Raw genomic sequence first — 24200 nt, forward strand, 5'->3', positions numbered from 1 at the left:
TTCTTCCCGGCTGTATGTAATAAGATTTAAGATTTCCTGGGGTAACAATGTAAGAAATAATACATAACAAAATACTGCATAGTTTCCTAAGGACTCGGAAGCGATCATCTCTGTCGGCACCATCTTGTTTTTGGTTGCAGGTTCAGGAACCGCTGAAGAATTGCAACTTTTACCTGGAGCTAACTCTGCAAATAGCACTGCTGGGTGATTTTTAAAAAGTCAGTCAATTAATTGAATAATACGTTTAGCAAGAATGTTTCTTTAATTTACAGTATGTAGAATCTATGAGAATAGAAAGGTTCAGAACTTTTGTAAAACAGCAAAGTTTTTTTTTTAAATATATGGAAACTAGAAATCAGCTGGATTGTGTTCATAGATCGATGGCAGGGGTTGAGTGGAGCTGAAGGATGGGATTAAAAACAAACAAAAGATAACTATTGTAAAATATACTGTGTCTGTGAAATGTATGTATAAGCTGGAAGTAGAAGCCTAAGTGTTATCCATTTTGTTTACTCCAGTTAAGGGTGGGGTGGTAGCGTTAGGGGAAAATAATAAATAACATATATTTTAAAAATATATAATAATCATGTTGGATTGGAAATAATGCACACTATTACATTGATGGAAGCCACAATCTATCTGTAATTTTGAAGCTGATCTACCCCCTGATTTGTGTATATATATTATATATATTTTTTGTTATAATAGCTAGCTAGTGTTTAACATTACTTGCTAACACTAATATCTATCTTCCACAGATTAAAGGTGTTATCAAAAATGTTGCTAATACACTAGCTAATAGTAAATTAGTCTTAAGTGCAATATGCAGAAATCACAACGCCATTTCCTGGTTGCTAAAATTCTAATAGTTTGCCTAATATCCGTTTGTGACAAGGCATACAATGTATAGTGTAGAGAATAATTGTACCATCTAAACTGCTGTGAAATATATTTCAAAAACCCAAACATTTTATTTTCAGCTGTTTTTTGAAGTTGGTGTACAAAACCGAAAGTAAAAGACGCGAAAATGAAACTTAAGAACAGGAATCATAAAATGACCTCAGATATACAGCTTCTTAGACTTGCTTTCAATGGGGGATTGGAACTTGTTGGGGAGAGTATCTTAGAAGAGGTACATATTCATTCAACCATTGTGGGAAAAAATCTGGCTAACCATCCTTTTTATATTCCGGATGCTCGTACTTGGCGTGGCAGCAGAGGATGTTTGGGACGATGAGCAGAGTGAGTTTGTATGCAACACCAAGCCTGGGTCGCCCAAATCTCCCCAATAACGCATATTGCAGCTTTACAATTGGAGTCACGTGTGCTGACAAAGGATGCAAGCTAGCTCATTTACCATCTACCTAGCTAGGGACAACTCGCTAACTAGCGTGTTAATCCAAAAACGCTAGCTAAACAAATTCCAGGGAACTTCTGCCATGTTGATGTTAGGTAGCGGCTACAGTTTGCCTGCTATAGCTAAGCTAACTATCCATCAAGCGTGACTTAGCTAGCTAACTATATTATGCCAAATATTATCTTGTCCTAAATCGTCTAGCAGAAAGTTTTACCTAATGCTAACTAGCTAACATTTCCTAGCTAGCTAGGACAGACGTGCTAGCAAGATAGCTAGCTACTTTGCTAGCTGAGCAGTTTGCTAAATCATCCAGCAGAACTTCTGTATCCAAAAGTGAAACAAACTGCATAGAGAATTTATCCTCTCTCTGTCGTCATTTTCATCTTGTGAACAGTTTTATTTCGCACAATCTTTTCCGTCTGGGCTTTGCACACGACGCACTGTAACGTCAGTGTCAACACATTCTGGGCATGTTCCATGTTGTCTTTATTTCAAGTGTGTTTCACAGATGGGCAGATCTCACAAAATTGGGCAGTTCTCCGAAACCAGCGAACCAATAAAATGGCTTGAGATGTTCAGACGAGGCCTTCATTCCTGGAATAAATAAGTGTACCAATGCATCATCATTGTTTCAAATGTGGGGCATGACACATCATGGGAGTTGACCATTGGTGTGAAAACCAACAATTTCTGTTCCTGGGACAGAACAACAGTGTATCACACCAAAAAGTGAGAAAATAACTATTGTTTAACTGTCCAACCATTTGAAAATAAGGTTGCATGATGATGCATAAAGGTTCAATATTATCTGAGTTTGTAAGTGCATTTATAAATGGTTAATACCCCGAGGTAAATAGTGTCTCACTGCTTGGCAAACACTGACAGGCCATGGCACTATTTTGACCAATTTGTTATAACCCATTTATTAATGGTTTATAATGCATTTACAAATATTAAATAACTGTTAATGTAATTCCAAACCCCCAGTTCTGTATATTCATAGAGCGTTTTTTTTGTCTTTAGTATATTTTGAAAGTCAATTTGCATGTTTATTTGATAGAGGAGAGAGTGTGCTGAAATAGCAGTGGGCCGGATTCGAACACATGCTGCAGCAGGACATGTGCACCGGAGGCTGTGGCCATTATGCCACTGGAGTTTCTTTTTGATAATGACATTTTATGTTTTTGATATAAGATACTAGTAGTTAATGCTGAGCATTGATGTCAGTTCTGTTTATTTTTAATCTTTAGATTGCAAAGCGATTTTCCCAACTGATGAAGCTTTTTAAGAAGAAGGAGAAGATGGCAAACTGACTTCTGAATGTTTTTTTAATTCGATGAAGATTTCACTTACCAGACTCCTTATACTCTCAGACGTTTCAAGGTCAAGACTTGAATGTCCCATTTGATGAATGAGTGGAAGCAGATCTGAATGTGAAGCCTGTAATTAATGGACTTGGAACTAATGAACACAGTCAACTAGAACTCCAAATGAAATGTGTTTTTGTGCTGTGGTCAGTAAGGATCTGAATATCCATGAGGTAAAATCCACACAGGGTTCAATATTCAATATTATCGCCCCACAGCCAAAATGAATACAACTTGTATAAACTGTTTTGATACGTCTGTTGATTTAGCAGACTTCAATGCACTGGATTCTGTTCTTCCCTTTTTGTGTTTAATCTACCATATTGATCCTGGGCAATATCCCATCTCAACTTCACAACTCTTAATATGCCTTAGCAAGGTTATACCATATGAGGAGTTAAACACTTCTGCAATCATATATTTAATAAAGTAATTAACCAATTTTAGTTATGAATAACAGAATGGTGAATGACCTCTAATGCTTTTATGGAGCATTGCAGCCTGTGCTGCTTGTAACTTTAGTACAAATGTTGTACGTGTGCTTTTCTACTTCAACATAATGTGGGAGTGTTTGGAAATAAAGATTGGAACTACAATGAAAGTGACCTTTACTCTGTCACATGGCAGAAAGTGCATTTTACTGTATTATATATTGCATTGACTTCAAGATGTTCAGTTAAATGAAAAAATAAGCCACAGATGTTCCATTTTAGGTATGATTCAAGGTCTTACGTTTATAGAAATGAAGGATTTTACCAAGTACACATTTCTTGACCGCTTAGATTTTTATTTGGTTGATTTTGGTTTTGAATGGTTGTGAATAAGTGACATGGTTAAGAAATATACATTGTGTAGCCTATATTGTACATATTTTGGTTTTGAAAATAAAGTTTATTTATTTAACATGGTTTTGATTAATGAAAATGTTATATTTCACACAAATTCAATAATAACTTACCACCCAAATGAATACAGCATATTTTAGACACATTCTGAACTGCTGCTGAGGTTTTGTAGAAAAGGGCAGCATATCTTCCGGCTAAAACGAAAAGCTTAATGGTCATAGTTCAACACACCTATTCTCACAGTTATAGCTGTCATGGGAGAGTTCACTAATAATGAATCCTTCTGGAGGGCAATGTTTCAAAGTAGTACATGCTCTAATATACATATCCAGAAACTATTATGGGAATTGAAGTCACTGCCTAAGGGTTTACTTGCCTAAGTGGTGAGCTGCTATAACCTCAAACTTCATTCAACTTTATTTCAGAGTGATTGTGAGGACACATTCTCTTTCATGGTAATGGAATGGGATCATGAGGTTAGAATCCCATTTGGGTGTATTATTAAAGGTGGCTATTGCAACTACACAGTACCATGCAATGTAAAATTAAGTGTTTCATACATTCCCTAAGGATTTATTTTCCTGTTTCTAATAACTGAAAATGATTAAATGGTTAACTAATTTTCAGGAATATAAATGGCCTCCTAAATATCAATGGCAACAATGTGAATTTGTTCAAATTGTGTCATCTGATAAGGATGGAATTCATTACATTAAAAGAACTTGGTCAGCAGGCTTGGTGAGACTAGTCCAATACCTGAAATAGTTAACTTGGGACATGACTCATTGATCATTCTGTCTGGCCCAATTGATTGGTCCCTTTGACTTGGTCAGTTGAATACAATTAGTTGTACTACACATGCAGATTTATATCATATTCAAACATAATCACAACCTATAGTACAAATATTTGAAAAGTTTAAATAGCACGCATTTGACATGTATTGATGTCCAGAGCATGGCCATGAGGGTTGGCAGTATTGGTAACATGTCCTACTGTGTCTGTGTGGTGTCCTGCTGTCAACAATTGTGTGGTAAAACTAGCCCCAGGTCATTGTCCAGTCGCTTGGTGGATCGATCCTCACATTTTATGAGTCCTGCTTGCAACAGATTGGAGAGACACTCACTGTAGCTATGCTCAGAGATGGGTTGCCTATCTCTTCAATCGGTGGAAACAAAAGTTTAATTCTACCAAATAATCCGCTCTTTCTGAAGCAAGTGGAACACACAACCTAGTTGAAATGTAAGTTAATTCTAACTCTTAAATCCTTTGAGATGTTTTATTTTATTTTGCCTTCTTGGATCAATCAATTTAATAAAAAGCAATTGTTTTGCAATCATGAAAAATATACACAGTAAACCTTTATGAAATAATTGCTTATACTGTAAGATATTTATGTTATACTATGGCCCCGTGGAAGTTTATGTTAAATTGTTATTTTTATTATTATTATTTATTTTTTTACAGCATAAGGATATGTGAAACAGAAGATGGGGGATTGGAACTTGTTGGGGAGTATCTTAGAAGAGGTACATATTCATTCAACCATTGTGGGAAAAATCTGGCTAACCATCCTTTTCATATTCCGGATGCTCGTACTTGGTGTGGCAGCAGAGGATGTTTGGGACGATGAGCAGAGTGAGTTTGTTTGCAACACGGACCAGCCTGGGTGTAAGAATGTGTGCTACGACGATGCATTCCCCATTTCTCTTATCCGATACTGGGTGTTACAAATCATTTTTGTGTCCTCTCCCTCTCTGGTGTACATGGGACATGCACTGTACCGTTTGAGGGCCCTTGAAAAAGAAAGACACAAAAAAAAAGCTTTCCTGAAAGCAGAGCTAGAGGGCGCTGAGCCCGTTCATGAAGACAGACAGAGGATAGAGAGGGAGCTGAGGAAGCTGGAGGAACAGAAGAGAGTAAGGAAAGCTCCACTCAGGGGCTCCTTGTTGCGCACATATGTTTTCCATATCTTGACGAGGTCGGTGGTGGAGGTTGGCTTCATAGTCGGACAATATGTACTCTATGGCATTGGGCTAGATCCTTTGTACAAATGTGAGAGATTGCCTTGCCCAAACAGTGTGGATTGCTTTGTGTCCAGACCAACTGAGAAGAACATTTTCATGATCTTCATGCTCGTCATCGCTGGGGTTTCTTTGTTCTTGAATCTCCTCGAGATATTCCACCTGGGAGTGAAGAAAGTCAAACAAAGTCTGTATGGAAATAAAGGTGCAGATGATGACAGCATAGTATACAGGTCCAAGAAAAACTCCATGGTCCAGCAGGTGTGTGTCCTTACAAACTCATCTCCCCAAAAGATGATGCAGTTCACTCAGACATCTTGCACAATGGATGCTGTCCCCTTGTACATGCCTTCAGTAGCTCCTCACAACGATGGTGGTGGCACCAACGGTTCAGAGCAGTACCCTAGACAGCTGGGGGCCGTGGAGCGCTGCTACACCCTGGACCAGAGGGACCACTCATGCAGCAGTGATGACTCCAACAGGCCTAAAGGCTCAGGCCAAACTAGGCACAATGGAGCACAGCCACCTCCTTCACTCCTGGCCAGCCATATGGAGATACCAGCAGCCCTGCAGAACCAGCTGCGCAAACAGAGCCGGGTCAGCGCTCTGCAGGACTTCAGTGACATGAGTGATTCACCTGACAGTGACCACTATCCCACGGCGAGGAAGGCTAGTTTCATGTCCCGGGGACTCTCTCAGACCAACCTGGCCAGTCCTTCTGATAGCCCGAACTCCGGGAGTGGGGCGGACACAGAGGCCAAGCGTATCGCCCAAGGAGAGAGCCCACCTATGACCCCGCCTCCAGCCAGTGGACGAAGAATGTCAATGGTAACTACAGCCATTATGCAACATGCTTTTCAAAATTGAGGATGTATTGTATGATTCTCATCATGTATTTCTAAAGATTCAGATGAAATAACTGCATGTTTTCACTCTTTCAGAGCATGATTCTGGAACTGTCTTCAATCATGAAAAAGTGAGAACTGGCTGAGGGACCAGAAGGATCTGGGTGGGGACCCTGATCGCAAAGCGACACTTCCTTCTAATTGCCTAATTGTATTCATAATAACATATGTATAGAGTTCACAAGTTTGTAATCCTAAAAACTGGAAAATTAGTTAGCACTGTTTCGTTCAGCCATTCCTATGGGGGAATTGAATAGGGAAAGAATGGGGCTTTAGGATGAACACCGAAAATAAGGTCTTCGTAGCTCTTCTACGTTTTTGTTCTATGAGATAATATCAGTCAGTTAACATGACCTTTATGAATTATGAACCCTTTATGTGTTTGTTTTGATTACATAAATGCTTTGAAATTCACAAAAAGTGACAGCTGTTGAAGATGATCTCATAGAACAAAACGTTTTAGACCTATTCAAAGCTTGTGTTTAATACATACCTTATTTTCGGGCATTTATCCAAAATGCCTCAACAACAACAACAAAATGTTTTTCCAAAAGGCTTTGGCCAACGAGCCATGTCGGAGTTAGTTCCTACAAAAAGATGCCATTACTATGTCTCTATTGTGGACGAGAAGTAAATGCTTTAGTACAATTATGTTGGCATGGGTAGTTCTAATTTCTATTTTTTTTATTTATCACATGCTATCTTTGCGGTATCACATTTCAGATCATTTTTGTTGAATTTATGAGTGAAAGCACATTAAAATGACATTTGACTTAAAGTGAGCATGTTCAAATGATGAGACATTGGCCTTCTAAGGAAATTCTTAAATTTTAAAAGATTCATGGCTTGTGATCGCTAATACACTTAAAACACTGGGATATGATAACCTCCACTATACAAAATATTTTATCTCAAAATGTAAGAATGATTTTTGGAAGCACTTTGATATTGTTTACTGTACAGAATGATGATAAAGTTGGAGATAGAATGGCTCTTCAAATTCAACTAAATGTGAATTTATTAATGAACCATTTTATGGATGTTTTTTCTATTAAATACATTATCTTCAACACTTGTCATCTTGCTTGATATCGTTGCTGGGTTTTTCACTCTCAACAGTTTCCCGTGTGTATCAAGAATGGTCCACCACCCCAAGGACATCCAGCCAACTCAATATTAGGAAGTTTTTCTTAATGTTTTGTGCACTCAGTGTACAGTACAAGTATGAGTGTATAAAATTGTATGACATACTGTTGTACAGTGTTATATATATGATGAAGGAAACCAAATGTCTTTGCATTTGCAGATATAAAAATGACCATATAATGCACATGATATGTTTCTTTATTTCATAAACAGAAATGGTGTCTAGACAAAAATGTCCTTTATATAACGCTAGCAATTGAAATGAATGAAAATGGGGTTTGCACAATACCGTGTTTAAAATGGTTAATAAGTCATTTTAATTCATTAGGGTCGTGTAGCATTTCAAAATGAAAAGAGTAAGAACTCTTAATAGAGAATAAGCAAATTACAGCTATTTCAAAATGACAATATTAACAAAAAACTGTTCTAGAAAAACGAGAGAAAAAATTATGTAAAAGAGCTTTTACATAAAAAATAATGAACCAAAATCTACTAATACAATAATCCATATAATCTGTGTAAAAAGCATGTAGAAAAAACACCTGATGAAGTTGGCTGATACAGTCATTGACCAGTAATGAGAGGTATGAAGGATTTCACAGGTAGATAAGTGTGAGAAGGTCTGCACTGGGTGTGACTCAGGGATGGGGGGGGGGGGGGGCGTAGGCCCCTGCATACACTCACTTCACTTGAATGTGAACTATGACCTCTGCAAGTTCTAAGGCAAAAATTGGAGGTGCACTTGTATCCATGTAACTCTGAAACATCCCCAGTTGAATGAAAAGACAAGTTGAGAAAACACATCATTTTTTGTTTACAGAAAACTAACCTTCAGTCCAATTTTAACCTAGCAAATTCTATTTACATGACAAATGTAATAAACACATCATGACATGTGATACCGTTTTGTAAACATTTCAAACTTTTCTTTTACTCCTAAAATGATCTCAGCCTGTGCATTCAATCAGGAAACCAGTATATTATATTATAAAGTTGAGCAATTTGTGAAAAAGGCAAGCTTTGTTCATCTTTTCAAAAGAACAACCTTTGGAGTTGGACAGACAGTGTTTTTTCTTTCAAAGCAGCACACAAAAACAACTAAAACAAACAAAACAGTGAAACAAAACGAGAAATGAATACAGCACAAAAGCCTCTCAAAAAGATAATGAATTCAATGCATCTAGCTTTACAACAAATATCCACCAACTAATTACCATAGCCAGCTAACAAATCAAATAACATTACTGTTTTTTGAGTTTTGGCTTGTAAAAAACTGCAGAGGTAAGGAACTTGAGAGCGAGAAACATTTTGTTGTATTTACTACCAAAACAGAATTAAAATATATATGTATGTTTACTCCAATGTATTGAGTACTCTCTCTGCAGCTCTTAATGACTTTCATCTGTATTGTGCAAAGCTTATTATTCCGCATTTGTAGAAATTAGCTTCAGGAGTATAAGACCAGAGGTTAGAAGTGAGCTAAACTTTCAGACACTCAAACACAGCCAGAAACCAGCTAAAGTACAAAAGTCTGCTACAGATTCAGAAATGGAGAAATAAAATGCTCGGCACCCTGAGACGATATACAAGACCAATGACTAGTCCTGGTTTAGGTCAACCAGACAAATCTCTGTGTGAATGAGATGATGACACACAACAAGCTTATTTGACCCGTAATGCTTGGGGTAACTGTAGAGATGACCTGATCATGTACTACTTTCAACCATTGGTCACCATAGTAACACCCCATACAGCATAGCAAGCATGGAGTAGCTCTCTCAGGACTAGAGAGCTAAGAGGTCTGGACTGGCAATTGACCAGCTACATTAAAAACCCCTCATTACTTTGTATCACCTCCCACTGGGCAAAAACTGGTTGCATAAATGTTCTTTCCACGTTATTTCAACAAAACAATTCAATGTGGTGACAGTGAATCAATGTGGAAAACTGATTGGATTGGCATATTTTTTCACCCAGCTTTTAACCTAAATCCAATGGCATGGTAAACGTTTTTTATTGATTTCACATTGCATTTACATTAGTCGACAACTCAACCAAATGTATATCAAAACTAGATGTTGAAATAATGTCTGTGCCCAGTGGGCTTCTATCTGCATCCACCAACCTTTACTGTATATCAATCTTGGGGCTCTAGGTAGAGAATAAACAATGATGAATTATTGTACGTACAGTACAAACCAGAAATAGGCTATGCACTCATTGCTATCCAAAGAATAACATTAATATTAATCCTAATAGCATTATAAGGCCATCTAACAACAGATATTGAAAGATATCTGTTGGTATAGCTTTGATTGGCCGAGGACAATAGAAACTTTATGAATTTCAATCCATTTTCCCCCACATTGTCAAAGTGTAGCCTAATGAGAGTGTGCTTTTCTGGTGGACCATTATGCTTTCCACTTTTACGTCAAAAACGAGAAAGTAAATGTACATTTATTGGGTAGGAATTGTATATGATTTGACAAATGTGTTTCCTGTTTTGTACCTGATAATGGAGACTGATGTATATTGTTCCAATTCAGTGATAGAATATGAATCAGAGAAAAGCCAAAGTGGAAGAAGAACCTCACAAACAACAATTACAACTGCTCTACACTCCTTCCTTACATAAGGGAAGGGGGATACCTAGTCAGGTGTACAACTGCTCTACACTCCTTCCTTACATAAGGGAAGGGGGATACCTAGTCAGGTGTACAACTGAATGCGTTCAACTGAAATGTGTCTTCCACATCTAACCCAACCCCTCTGAATCAAAGAGGTGCAGGGGGCTGCCTTAATCGACATCCATGTCATCGGCGCCCGGGGAAAAGACGCCATTGGACATACATTGTGTGTGTATTAATATTTGGGTGCATGTTTTAGTTGTCTGTGTATGACTGTATACGGATCTAACTAAAATCTTAGGGAACCTTATCTAAATGGTCAAATACTCAGCCTAGCACACTGCGAAACACAGACATATTCTACAAAGCTGCACTCTAATATCACAACAGCTTTCGATATCAGTCAAGACGAGAGTATTACACAGCTGTGTCCAAGAGGGTGCGACAGAGTAACGCCAATAAGAATTTGCAGACAGTCATCAAGGTGTATATTTAAGCAATAAGGCACGGGGGGGGCGCTATATCATGGCTAAGGGCTGTGCTTATGCGCGACGCAACGCCGAGTGCCTGGATACAGCTCTTAGCTGTGGTATATTGGCCATATACCACAAACCCCCAAGGTGCCTTATTGCTATTATAAACTGGTTATCAACGTAATTAGAGCAGTTAAAGTACATGTTTTGTCATACCCGTGGTATACGGTTTGATATACCACGGCTGTCAGCCAATCAGCATTCAGGGCTCAAACCACTCAGTTTATAATATCGCTCTTTCCGACACTGTATAACTTTTCATCCTGAATGAAGTTAAAGCTATGAGTAAAGCTTTTTATTCCAATTGAATTCACTCACTGTAAAGACAGGTTCTGTCTCTATTTCTCATTTTTTGTATTTTCATTTTATTTCATTTTACTGCTCTAATTACGTTGGTAACCAGTTTATAATAGCAATAAGGCACCTCTGGGGTTTGTGGTATATGGCCAATATACCACGGCTAAGGGCTGCATCCAGGCACTCCTGATTGCCTAAGAACAGCCCTTAGAACAGCCCTTAGCTCTGGTATATTGGCCATATATCACAAACCCCCGAGGTACCTTACTGCTTAAATATTGTTCATCAGAAGATGGACTAAATAATTTAGCTGAGGACTATTGTTAGAAGCAAACATAAGCTAGACAAAATAACTAGGTCAAATATACAGGCAGCATGCATTCACATCACAGAATATTATGATTTCAACAAATGTACAATCAGGGCAAACATGTTACTATCATGCTTTCACATGAACTCAAGTCCCAAATAAATGATTCATTCTGAAAGAAATACAAATATAAGATGTGAACACTCTCTACATGTTATGTTGGCTTTCTTTTTTATAATACATCTGATTGCTTTAGGTTTTTGAATATAATGTCTTCATAGATATATTTATATCAATAAGATGTTTTAATTTAAGTGCCAATTCAAGTGCTCCAGCATCAGTGTTTTCAGGGTTCTGAACCTGACGTAGACCCTCTATGAAGTGCTATAGGATCTAGTTACAATGGAGTGTCTGGTGCTGGAAGGAAAGTGCCTGATCTTGAGCCCAGATTCATTGGAGAAAGTATCCTTAGTCAAATATAAATATTTTGTGTGTGTTTTTTTGTTACAGACAGAATATCTGTCCCTCAGCTTGAAAAGGTATCTATTGTCAAATTTCTCGACCACATTGAAACATAAACACTGAAGATATTCAAAGGGTGTCTGAGAGGGTTCACCATCATACATAAAGCATCTTTAAATACTGATAAAAAGAAAGAAAGTTTCCTCAAAAACACAACAAGCCTAAACTATTTTTCACATTTAAAGAGGTGTCAAAGTTTGAAAGGATGTTGCGCAAGCCACGGATTAATAACATACTTTACACTGTCCTCGCCAGCAACATCCGTGTGTGTGTGTGTGTGTGTGTGTCAAGCTGATTTCCTGAGTTTAAGAACACCCACCTTTATGTCGAATTTTCCTTTAATCAGGAAAAAGCTAAGCAAATATTTTCCCTTAGCAAAAAGGTACTTGATATAACCCCAGTGAAAAAGAAATGTCTAAGCCACTACCTGTACAATATTACTGTGACAGTCACCATGCGCCATACATTATACGTTATTACGTTCTGCCCAAGCAAGTACTTGAAAGTTACCATTACAACATCCAAATACAATGATTTTGCTGATGTATGGGAACATAGCTATTTGGGAACCACCTGCCAAATCGTTTGTTTTTCTCTTTTGTTTCAGTGCTGAGGAAGGCAAAGGAGGAATGTTAAGGTACTGTCTGTACACAGAGTTTTGCTGTACAAAATACATTTTTGCATATGAACATTTACAGTCTGCTTCAAAAACCTCTCATATACAGAAGCTGAATTCTTATTTTCATGAATCATGTTGAACATTCAGAATATATTTTCCTGAGTTTGAATTGCTGTGACAAGAGCCACAAGAGAGAGTGAGGGAATTAGAAAGATAGTGAGAGAGAGAAATAGAGTGGAAGTGTTAGATGTAGAAATAGTGATAGGAAAATAGACAGAGTAGGAGAGAGTGAGAGAGACAGAGAGAGAGAGAAAGGGAGAGCGAGAGAAATAGAAAGACAAAGAAAGAGAGATAGAAACTGTAGGTAGATCGAGAGACAAAGAGTGCTGCTGTTAGGTCCATTGAGGTTTGAATTGAAGATGTGATCTTTGCCCATCCCTGTGAGTAGACTGTATAGATAGAGAACAGTGTGTCCACTGTAGAGGTTGCTTCCTGACGGGGCATGGTGGAGCACCATTGTGAGCTGAGTTTGGTGTGGGAAGTCCCTATTCTGTCATGGTTACAGAGAGGAGAATACCTGGAGAACAGTATTGCTGTTAAGACAACTGTAGTGTCAACCTATAAAAAGACAACAAAAAGACATAAATAAAAACAAACAAAAAAACCTGTTGTTTAAAGAACACTGGTAGAGGCTGAACATCTCACCAACCCAGAGGAAGGGGTTTGTCAGAAGAAAATAAAAACTAGAAATTAAATAATAAAAAACATTAAAACCACAGTTTACTAAGTACAGTCCTTTCTCGGCTGTTCGTCAGTTGTACATTTATCAGTCATTTCCTGGCAGAAGTCTACCGTCACCGTCTGATTGGACTGTTCATTGAACGAGAACCCCGACTCCATGTATAAACTTGGCTCCTGGCCCTCCGCCTCATTGCTACCTGGCCCCCCATCAGCCCCGTTGCCCATGGCCCAATCAGGCTCGCTCTCTGAGGGCCCGGAGGACTTGAGGAAGCTGGGCTCCGGGGTGGCTGAGCTGGAGTGGGTGATGAGGTCAATGCTGTTAGAGGCAGCGTTGCTGGCAGTGGTGGTGGCGTTGGTGGTGCCGGGCTTCAGGACAGGGCAGTGGTGGTTCAGGGACTGGACCTGCTCCGGACTCAGCTGTCTGTCCCTGCAGACCTCCTGGGACAGACAGGAGAAGTTCTCCCACAGCTCGCCCATACACTCCTTCAGCTGGTTCCTCTCCGTCAGCAGCTTGTCCTTCTCGTTCACCTGGTGGACACAAAAGTTAATATTAATGATGAGGACTAATGTCATGAGCTGTGCTCTGACAATGAGCAAAGAGACACATACATACTGCTAATCCCTTTGAGACTGCAGCTAATGTTCTGTAAACACTCCACACATCCTCTAGCAGCAGTATGAACTATCCAGTAGATACATAACGAATGGTATTCACTTCTTCATAGCAACATAAAAGTATTCACATGGCCTATATTATTTGCTCCCTAAGCATATATTAAATCATTTGTTTCAATCGTGAGCATACTTTTGATGAAGTTTGTGATGAGCAAGCACTTTCAGCATGCTGTATGCACTGAGGTAAAAAGGAACTAGGTGGTGGAAAGAGGTTTGATGATGATGTCCTCATATATAAGCTGCTGATGGGGGATATCAAGGGGAAGGCTGTCAGTCCTCTGTGGAGAATATAGCACTAGTGTGTGTGTGTGTGTTTTAAAAAAAAAAAAAAAAAAATAAAAAAAAAAAATATATATATATATATATATATATATATATATATATATATATAGTATATATATATTATGTGTGGACGGTTGATACACATCAGAGGCCGCAGCTCCACCACCCTCGGAAAAAGCATGGCATCTGCCTGTGATAGACCGCCATGCCATGGAAACGCAGGAGCAAGGAGGTACAGATAGGAGAGATACAGCCATGACTCTACTGGGGATGCTCTACTCTATAATGAAGTCTCCTGCCTGCCCCTGCACCAGCCTCCACACACCTGACTGTACTTGTGGCAGCTAGATGGCAGTTAGCTGGCCTGAATGTGCTGACACAATGGTGTTGAAAAAATTAATATCACTCTATCCCAATGTAATGTTTGTTGCGCTGTCAAAAATGTTATCATTAGTTAAGTCCAGGGAGAGAACTGTTATATATAGACACTACATTGTTCTACTACTCTAGTCTTTTGCAGGGGTGTCAAACACACCGCCCGCGGGAGTCCAATCCGGCCTGCGGGTGGTTTGAGTAATAAAAATATATATATACAGTACCAGTCAAAAGTTTGGACACACCTACTTTTCAATTTTTTTTTCAATTAACAGGTGTGCTTTGTTAAAAAATAAACATTTGTGGAATTTCTATCAGTTGTGTTGTGACAAGGTAGGGGTGGTATACAGAAGATAGCCCTATTTGGTAAAAGACCAAGTCCATATTATGGCGAGAACAGCTCAAATAAGCGAAGACCTGAAAATGTCAGCCAATACAGAACATTCCAAGAACTTTGAAAGTTTCTTCAAGTGCAGTCGCAAAGACCATCAAGCGCTATGATGAAACTGGTTCTCATGAGGACCGCTACAGGAAAGGAAGTCCCAGAGTTACCTCTGCTGCAGAGGATAAGTTCATTAGAGTTAACTGCACCTCAGATTGCAGAATTCCAAATAAATGCTTCACATAGTTCACGTAAAAGACACATCTCAACATCAACTGTTAAGAGGAGACTGTGTGAATCAGGCCTTCGTGGTCGAATTTCTGCAAGGAAACCACTACTAAAGGACACCAATTAGAAGAAGAGACTTGCTTAGGCCAAGAAACCCGAGCAATGGACATTAGTCCAAATTTGAGATTCTTGGTTCCAACCGCCGTGTCTTTGTGAGACGCAGAGTAGGTGAACGGATTATCTCTGCATGGAGGAGGTGGTGTGGGGGTGCTGTGCTGGTGACACAGTTGGTGATTTATTTAGAATTCAAGGCACACTTAACCAGCATGGCTACCACAGCATTCTGCAACAATACGCCATCTCATCTGGTTTGAGCTTAGTGGGACTATCATTTGTTTTTCAACAGGACAATGACCAAACACACGTCCAGGCTGTGTATGGGCTATTTGACCAAGAAGGAGACTAATGGAGTGCTGCAATTAAAATGGTTTGGGATGAGTTGGACTGCAGAGTGAAGGAAAAGTAGCCAGCTCAGCATATGTGGGAACTCCTTCAAGACTGTTGGAAAACCATTCCAGGTGAAGCTGGTTGAGAGAAAGTTATCCTCCGAGCAAAGGGTGGCTACTTGAAGAATCAAAAATGTCAAATATATTTTGATTTGTTTAACACTTGTTTGTTTACTACATGATTCCATATGTGTTATTTCATAGTTGAATTATTATGAACTATTATTCTACAATGTAGAATAAAACTTGAATGAGTATATTTGGGAATGTCTTTTTTTGGGAAACGAAGTCAATATACTTTAAAATTAATAAAACTAAATGGAAACTGTGTAGAAATTATAATAGAACTACATTCACATAGTTTCTTGACTGTGTCCAGCTCTCTAACAATCACCAAAATGAAAGCTAGATAGTCAGGGAGCATAGAAAAATAACAAAACTATTGACAGAGGACATTTTTTGGCACATTTTTAGCGCAAGGAAATATAACACATTCTCAATGTACCATCAGGACCTCGTTGAAGACCGAATGCGGACTCTGGGACAAAATTAGTTTGACACCCCTGGTCTATAGAAAGCAGTGTGATTCTTTATCTATGTGTTTACAATAGTATTGCCTGCCTGTGAACTGAACCATCACAAGGGGGAAAAAATGTATGATCGAAAAGTTGATTTAAAAAGAAGAAAGCAATGTGTGAAAATGAGAATAGCCTATGTGTGAAGAAGGCAGTTGTCTGACAGTGTGTGCATGTATATATGTGTGTGTATGTGGAATGCCAGTAGATCTACTGTATATACTATGTACTGTAGCCTTTACAGGATATCTCTGAGAGGATGACATGTCATGCAGATCTATAGACACACTCACCAGTTTTCTGATCTCGCACTCCAGGTTCATGATGCAGTCAAGCTTCCTCTTGCGACAACGCTGCGCTGCGATGCGGTTCTTACTCCGCCGCCTGATGTCATGGATGAACTCCAGCTGCTCTGAGGTCAGTTTGTGCATTTTTACCATCATTTGGAAGTCGTTCCGTGGAAGATTTGTGATTTGATTAACAGGGAAAGGAAGTTTTACCTGCCAATAAAGAAATTGAGAATTACTTTTCACATCTGACCTTATACAGCGTCGACTTACATTTTTGAATTGAGTAAATGAACAGAGGAGTTTGGTGACTAGACATGGAATGCCACATTTCACCAGGAGATGGCAGAAGAGCACCACTGTCAGGACTAGAGATAAGAGAATGTGCCTCCATAACACGTGTGTAGTAAGCCTTCAACACTATTTCTGAACCTCAAATATTGAACATGAAACCTATTCTCAGGCAGAGGGGGACAAGGTGATCTAAGAAACTAGTGTCTCTCCATCTGTCCCTGCTAGCTTGGAAAGGTGCCAGCGTGACAGATCAAGGAGGGACAAGCAGGGACTTGTCAACCCCATCCATATTGGTGTCAGGTGATATCTAGAGGGCATGATATGTAACATCTATACTATCTACCTGCAATAATCCACAGGGACTGCAGAACAAAAGAAACATGCAAAGCCATGCTTTCTTTGACACCTACAGTCACACAGAGTGCAACGAGGGCCTGATTAATGAAAGGGCTTACAGGCCCAAGCCCGTAGGGGGCCGTTAAGGCAGAGTACAGCTTTTTCTTCTGCAATAAGTGAGAATTTGTCCCCCCCCCCCCCCTCTTGATGGCAAGAGAAAGTACATTTCCTGAAATTCTACACATTTTGCCATGACTTATGCCATGTTAATGATATCTGAGTAAAAGTGACTAACAAAATCAATGGGGGGCCCCCTGGAGATCAGGTCCCCTGGGCACGTCTCCTGCGTGCCTGGCTGGTATTCGGCCTTACTACAAGTTTAGATAGCTGGCTAAACTGATTTACCAATCTAAAAATTGTTAGCTGACATGGCTAATTGAGTGACTCTCAGTGACTGATATATCAAGAGTAAGAATGCTGATGCACAACAACATTTCGAAATTGCACCTTGTGAATTCTAACATTCAAACTATCAATAGAAGGTTGAGACCTCAACTGAGCTAATCCAGCCGAGTGCAACACTAATCTGGAGAAATAAATCATTTGCAATAAAATCCTTATAATTGCAAAATAACAATACAATTTCCCCCCATATTAGTTACATTGATTCGCTAACAATATCCTGGAGGATGTGATCATTCTCCCACAGAGCATCAATAGCCATATTTTTCTGCTCTCTCAGGTAGTGGCAAACCTTTTGATACAGATATAGGATCTTAATTTGAGCCAGTTTGCTACAGCAAGAACATAATCCTGCAGCAACAGGAAATGCACATTTTTATGTGGTTTATAATTAATGGACATGCAGGAAAATTCTCAGCAAAAAAGGAGTGATCAAATTAAGATTCTACAGATCCACCCCAGGGAGATCTCACAGCACCAGAGCACTGTAGCAGAATAGCTTGGGGGAGAAGAGATATGGCAGAGAGGAAGATAGGAGAGGAGGAATAACAAAGATCCAGAGTAAAACAGCCAGAGAGCTTGGCAAGATGAGAGGAGCTGCCATTCTCCTCCGCTCTGCTCTCTCTCCTTTTGGCGGCCTCTCTGGAATAAAGTCAAACGGGAGGGAAAAGGGGCGTCAGTTGGGTATGGTAGTGGCCATACTCTAGCTCAAGAGCAACATTTTTAAGTAAACAAAAAAAAAGTTTACTAAAATCATTCCAATCCCGATTAAAATATAATGGCTGTTAAGCGTATTGGAGGAGAGTGCAGAGTGCAGAGACAGTGCCAGTTTGTTTTGCCGGTCAGCTTGTTTTGCCCGTCAGCTTGTTTTGCCAGACAAATTGTAGGCTATAACAAGTGTGCATTCTCATGCAGTGACAAAATGATAATTGAGATAATGCAAATCATTAAGGATGACCTAGTTGGGCTAACTTTGTAACCTCTTGCTGTAGGCCTACTTCATCATCATCCTCTGCCTACATCCCCAATCCTACCTGTAACCTATATTCCTCTGGTATAGTGCATGTCAACCTCTCACTCAGTCTTGCTTGTCCATCTTCCTCAATAAAAATGAGATATTCTAACATATCAATCTTGCTGGCAAAACATCATTAAATATTGATAAGTTATTTAGCTGTAGTGTGGATTTAGGGATGTTTCAAAAATATATATAATGAGCACCGAGACGTGCAACTTCTATGTAAGCAACACAATAACATCAGACAGAGACAAGCAAGCCCAGGGAAAAAAATGTACACGAGCCGCCCCCTTGTTGGCTACTATGTTGCAATATCAATATTCTTGGAGCAGCCTTTTTGATACAAAATGGTTCAATATTCTCAGAACCGCCTCGTTGATACACTCCACTTCTCCATTCCTTAATTTAGTGAAATGACACCACCGGGAGGGAGCGAGGGAGGAAGGAGAGGAAAAACAGCTCACTGCTCTTTCTGTACCAGATGGTCCCATCACCTGGGGTAAGTGCTTCACTTCAGAGGACAAAGCAAGGTGTCTATTCATTGAAATCACTCTCCACTGAAAAGCAAATCTAGATGTCAATTTATCCCAGAGAGAGAGAGAGAGAGAGAGAGAGAGAGAGAGAGAGAGAGCGAGAAGCTTGAATTTCCTCAGAAGCCCTCAGTCCTTTGAGAGTCGTTGAGACCATTTCTCATGTGCATGTAAACACATGAATAAATAAATAATGGACCAAGCCAATCAATGCCACACTGGGCCCTGCAGGCTCCCTCCCACTACTAGCCAGGACATGGCAGTGGTTACAGAGGGAGGTCGATGGAACACATCTTGCCTGCTCCGTGTGATCTAAACGAAGAGAAGATAACTGTCTGTGATTATGACCCCTCTGAGTGCCATGTAATGATGGGCGATAGTTATTGAGTTCTACGGAGTGACCACACTGGTGTAATGATGGAGGCTCTTTAAATGAGACAGGGTAGAAGAGGAAGGGAGGGAGGGACGTGGCGAGGAAGGGAGGGGACGTACAGCCAACCACCTTTCTACAGCGAGCAAACTTGAGGTTATTTCCTTTTTTCTTCCTGGCAGTGGCGCACAGCGCAGCGCAGGAGGGTTATCTAGGATATATTTAGTGGCTCTGCCAGGGGAACCAGTCCAGTAACAAGGCTGGGATGACAGACTGCAGCTCCGACAGCAGTCATAAATTCAGACCCAACATGTTCTGAATTCTCACTGCCCCCCACCCCCCTCTTGTTATTCTTCCTTCTCTTTTCCTTCCTACCGTCTCACTGTCTCTGGATCATTAAGCTCCAAATGGGTCCTGGGTGAAAAGTAGGGCTCATCTGTTACCCGGGCAGCACTGTGTGTCTTGTCCCGCTCTACTCTACTTTCCTCTCCCCTCAGACACACAGAGGCTCGGCAGCTGGCTGGCTGCAGGTCCAGACCTGGGCCGAGCCCTGGGATTCAGATGCATGGGCGGCCCGACAATGACAGTGGGTTCTGTGCAGCCTGACTGCCGGTGTTCACATGCAGGGTTGGTGACCCACGATGAACCCTGGGAGGGAGTTTAACACTACATCGTCCTGTGCAGGAGAGAGGCATGCAGCGCCACCTACTACGGTGTCCCTTCTCATCTATTGACACAAGCCCCGGGGAAATAAATAATCCCAATTTTCCAAGCAATTTCCTTTGAAAGTCGAAGCAATTTACTAAAATGGCCATCCCACTCTGATTCATTCTTAAGGTCTAACCGTCTACTATTAGTTACTCCTGCCTGATTTCTAGAGTGCTGCTATTTTGACTGCGGCTCTATCTCTGCATCAAAAAGAGACCTTTATCTGGTAAGTACGATCAACATAAATGTGAACACTAAAGTCTTTCTATGTCGACTCTATAAACATTTTACATTTACACTTTAGTAATGTTGCAGACTAGCCCAGGGGAAAAAATTACACGAGCCGCCCCCTCGTTGGCTACTATGTTGCAATATCAATATTCTTGGAGCAGCCTTGTTGATACAAAATCGTTCAATATTCTCAGAACCGCCTCGTTGATACACCCCACTTCTCCATTCCCTAGTTTAGTGAAATGACGCCACCAGGAGGGCGCGAGGGAGGAAGGAGAGGAAAAACGGCAGACGCTCTTATCCAGTAGTGAGTGCATACATTTTCGTAATTTTACGTACAAAAACTCTCCCAGATCCACAGCGATTAACCCTGCAATAAATCACATGTGGTTTATAATGTGATTAGAGAGCATCATGCGTCCTATGGAAATCTGGGAGACGGTAATGCCCTTACAGAGCCCCGTTTAGTATCTTATAGTATCTTGTTCTCCCGTAAACAGGAGTTATTGCCGGAACCCCCTATGGTAGATGAGTTGGAAAGGCTCCGTGGTGAAGAGATGGGCTGTGTGTACTGCTACTGCAGGATGTCAGGTCCCAGGAGATGGCAACGTGGCAGTGTCCCAGGTGGCCTTAATGCTGACATATTGAGCCTGTTGGATTTCAGCTGCCAGCCCCAGCAACCGACCTTCCCCCATTGGGCATCACAACAACAGCCTGACAATACTCTTGCTGCACACAAGACAAACAACAAAACCTACAATACTTTTGTTATATATGAATCTCAGCTGGTATCACTAATTTCAGCTTGCTTAGTCACTGCACCAACGATGTTAGGATGAAACAGTCAGAGGTCACCAAGCGCAACATAGCTTCAGCCTGTAAATTAGCTAGAAATATGTGTCGGCATCGAGTAATTGTCTCTGGCCTCCTCGCAGTTAGGGGGAGTGATGAGCTCTACAGCAGAGTCTCAACTCAATCGCTGGTTGAAAACTGATTTCTGCCCCTCCCAAAAGATAGAATTTGTAGATAATTGGCCCTCTTTCTGGGACTCACCCAAAAACAGGACCAAGCTTGGCCTGTTGATGAGTGACGGACTCCATCCTAGCTGGAGGGGTGCTCTTATCTACCAACATAGACAGGGCTCTAACTCCTCTAGCTCCACAATGAAATAGAGTTCAGGCCAGGCAGCAGGCTGTTAGCCAGCCTGCCAGCTTAGTGGCGTCTGCCACTAGCACAGTCAGTGTAGTCAGCTCAGCTAACCCCATTGAGACTGTCTGTGTCTCGACCTATGTTGGGCAAAACTAAACATGGCATTGCTCGCCTTAGCAATCTCACTAGAATAAAGACCTCCTCCATTCCTGCCATTATTGAAAGAGATCGTGATATCTCACATCTCAATATCAGGCTACTTAATGTTAGATCCCTCAATTCAAAGGCAGTTATAGTCAATAAACTAATCACTGATCAAAATCTTTATGTGATTGGCCTGACTGAAACATGGCTTAAGCCTGATGAATTTACTGTGTTAAATGAGGCCTCACCTCCTGGTTACACTAGTGACCATATCCCCCGTGTAGCCCGCAAAGGCGGAGGTGTTGCTAACATTTACAATAGCAAATTTCAATTTGCAAAAAAACCGATGTTTTCGACTAGAAGCTCAAAAGACATGAAATCTATGCAACCTACCCAATCACTTTTTATAGCTACTGTTTACAGGCCTCCTGGGCCATATACAGCGTTCCTAACTGAGTTCCCTGAATTCCTATCGGACCTTGTAGTCATAGCAGATAATATTCACATTTTTGGTGATTTTATATTCACATGGAAAAGTCCACAGACCCACTCCAAAAGGCTTTCGGAGCCATCATCAACCCAGTGGGTTTTGTCCAACATGTCTCTGGACCTAGTTTTGTCCCATGGAATAAATGTTGTGGATCTTAATGTTTTTCCTCATAATCCTAAACTATCAGACCACCATTTTATTACTTTTGCAATTGCAACAAATAATCTGCTCAGACCCCAACCAAGGAGCATCAAAAATCATGCTATACATTCTCAGACAACCCAAAGATTAATTTATGCTCTTCCAGACTCCCTCTGCCTACCCAAGGACGCCAGAGGACAAAAATCAGTTAACCACCTAACTGAGGAACTCAATTTAACCTTGCGGAATACCCTACATGCAGTTGCACCCCTAAAAACTAAAAACATTTGTCATAAGAAACTAGCTCCCTGGTATACAGAAAATACCAGAGCTCTGAAGCAAGCTTCCAGAAAATTGGAACGGAAATGGCGCCACACCAAACTGGAAGTCTTCCGACTAGCTTGGAAAGACAGTACCGTGCAGAATCGAAGAGCCCTCACTGCTGCTCGATCATCCTATTTGTCCAACTTAATTGAGGAAAATAAGAACAATCCAAAATGTTTTTTTGATACTGTCGCAAAGCTAACTAAAAAGCAGCATTCCCCAAGAGAGGATGTCTTTCACTTCAGCAGTAATAAATGAATGAACTTCTTTGAGGAAAAGATCACGATCATTAGAAAGCAAATTACAGACTCCTCTTTAAATCTGCGTATTCCTCCAAAGCTCACTTGTCCTGAGTCTGCACAACTCTGCTGGCAGAAAGACTATACTACTATATCTCTTGACACAATGATGAAAATAATCATGGCCTCTAAACCGTCAAGCTGCATAATGGACCCTATTCCAACTAAACTACTTAAAGAGCTGCTTCCTGTGTTTGGCCCTCCTATGTTAAACATAATAAACGGCTCTCTAGCCACCGGATGTGTACCAAACTCACTAAAAGTGGCAGTAATAAAGCCAAACCTTGAAAAAGCCAAACCTTGACCCAGAAAATATAAAAAAAACTATCGGCCTATATCGAATCTTCCATTCCTCTCAAATATTTTAGAAATAGCTGTTGCGCAGCAACTCACTGCCTTCCTGAAGACAAACTGTCACGTCCATCGTCGGAATGAGACCAAGGTGCAGAGTGGTGAGCGTACATTTTCTTTTATTTGTTAAAATGTCGCCAAGAAATAACCACACAAAAAAAAATGACTGTGCCGCTTACAAGGGCTATAGTACCCCTAACAAAGACAACGTCCCACAATCACAACAGGGGAAAAAGGCTGCCTAAGTATGATTCCCAATCAGAGACAACGATAGACAGCTGTCCCTGATTGAGAACCATACCCGGCAAAAACATAGAAATACACAAACCTAGAAAACAGAACATAGAATGCCCACCCAAATCACACCCTGACCAAACCAAATAGAGACATAAAAAGGCTCTCTAAGGTTAGGGTGTGACACAAACAATGTATACGAAATGCTTCAGTCTGGTTTTAGACCCCATCATAGCACTGAGACTGCACTTGTGAATAAATGACCTTTTAATGGCGTCAGACCGAGGCTCTGCATCTGTCCTCGAGATTGGAAACCCAAATTGGTCTACACGGACAAGTTCTGGCCTGGTTTAGATCTTATCTGTTGGAAAGATATCAGTTTGTCTCTGTGAATGGTTTGTCTTCTGACATATCAACTAAGGTTCTGTTTTAGGACCACTATTGTTTTCACTATATATTTTACCTCTTGGGGATGTCATTCGAAAACATAATGTTAACTTTCACTGCTATGCGGAT

General features: G+C 40.4%; 3 protein-coding genes across 5 annotated transcripts in view; 2 read left to right on the top strand and 1 right to left on the bottom strand.

The window, feature by feature from the left end:
• The window catches only part of LOC110529505 (CASP8-associated protein 2), a 28596-nt gene extending 24969 nt beyond the window's left edge, over window positions 1-3627 (top strand). Inside the window, exons 11-13 of one of the 3 annotated variants that reach the window (XR_005052820.1) lie at window positions 141-1242; window positions 1866-2086; window positions 2608-2974. Coding sequence is in view for 1 of the 3 variants with exons in the window: in XM_021611749.2 (XP_021467424.2) it covers window positions 2608-2670 (63 nt within the window). In the remaining 2 variants the exon portion in view is untranslated. Of the gene's footprint in view, window positions 1-140; window positions 2087-2607 lie in introns of all 3 variants that reach the window. The other 2 variants (XR_005052819.1, XM_021611749.2) reach the window with 2 other exon arrangements.
• A 78-nt stretch (window positions 3628-3705) lies between these two features.
• On the top strand, window positions 3706-7618 carry LOC110529507 (gap junction alpha-10 protein-like). The gene is made up of 2 exons (XM_021611750.2): window positions 3706-6421; window positions 6535-7618. Exons 1-2 carry the CDS (start codon window positions 5060-5062, stop codon window positions 6571-6573), a joined length of 1401 nt encoding a protein of 466 aa, XP_021467425.1. The 5' UTR covers window positions 3706-5059; the 3' UTR covers window positions 6574-7618.
• Window positions 7619-7826: 208 nt separating this feature from the next.
• The window catches only part of LOC110529508 (transcription regulator protein BACH2), a 112040-nt gene continuing 95666 nt past the window's right edge, over window positions 7827-24200 (bottom strand). Inside the window, exons 4-5 of the mRNA XM_021611751.2 lie at window positions 16610-16816; window positions 7827-13821 (exon numbers count right to left, since the gene is read on the bottom strand). Coding sequence (XP_021467426.1) covers window positions 13336-13821; window positions 16610-16816 — 693 coding nt within the window. The 3' untranslated portion in view covers window positions 7827-13335. The remainder of the gene's footprint in view (window positions 13822-16609; window positions 16817-24200) is intronic.

The sequence above is a fragment of the Oncorhynchus mykiss genome, chromosome 8, assembly GCF_013265735.2.
Source record: "Oncorhynchus mykiss isolate Arlee chromosome 8, USDA_OmykA_1.1, whole genome shotgun sequence".
In the NCBI taxonomy this organism is placed as follows: domain Eukaryota; kingdom Metazoa; phylum Chordata; class Actinopteri; order Salmoniformes; family Salmonidae; genus Oncorhynchus; species Oncorhynchus mykiss.

Bases quoted from the DNA above. Each gene is read 5' to 3' on its own strand.
- LOC110529507 (XM_021611750.2), top strand. From the start codon at position 5,060: ATGGGGGATTGGAACTTGTTGGGGAGTATCTTAGAAGAGGTACATATT. The intron at 6,422-6,534 runs GTAACTACAGCC...TCACTCTTTCAG, and splicing joins GTGGACGAAGAATGTCAATG to AGCATGATTCTGGAACTGTC.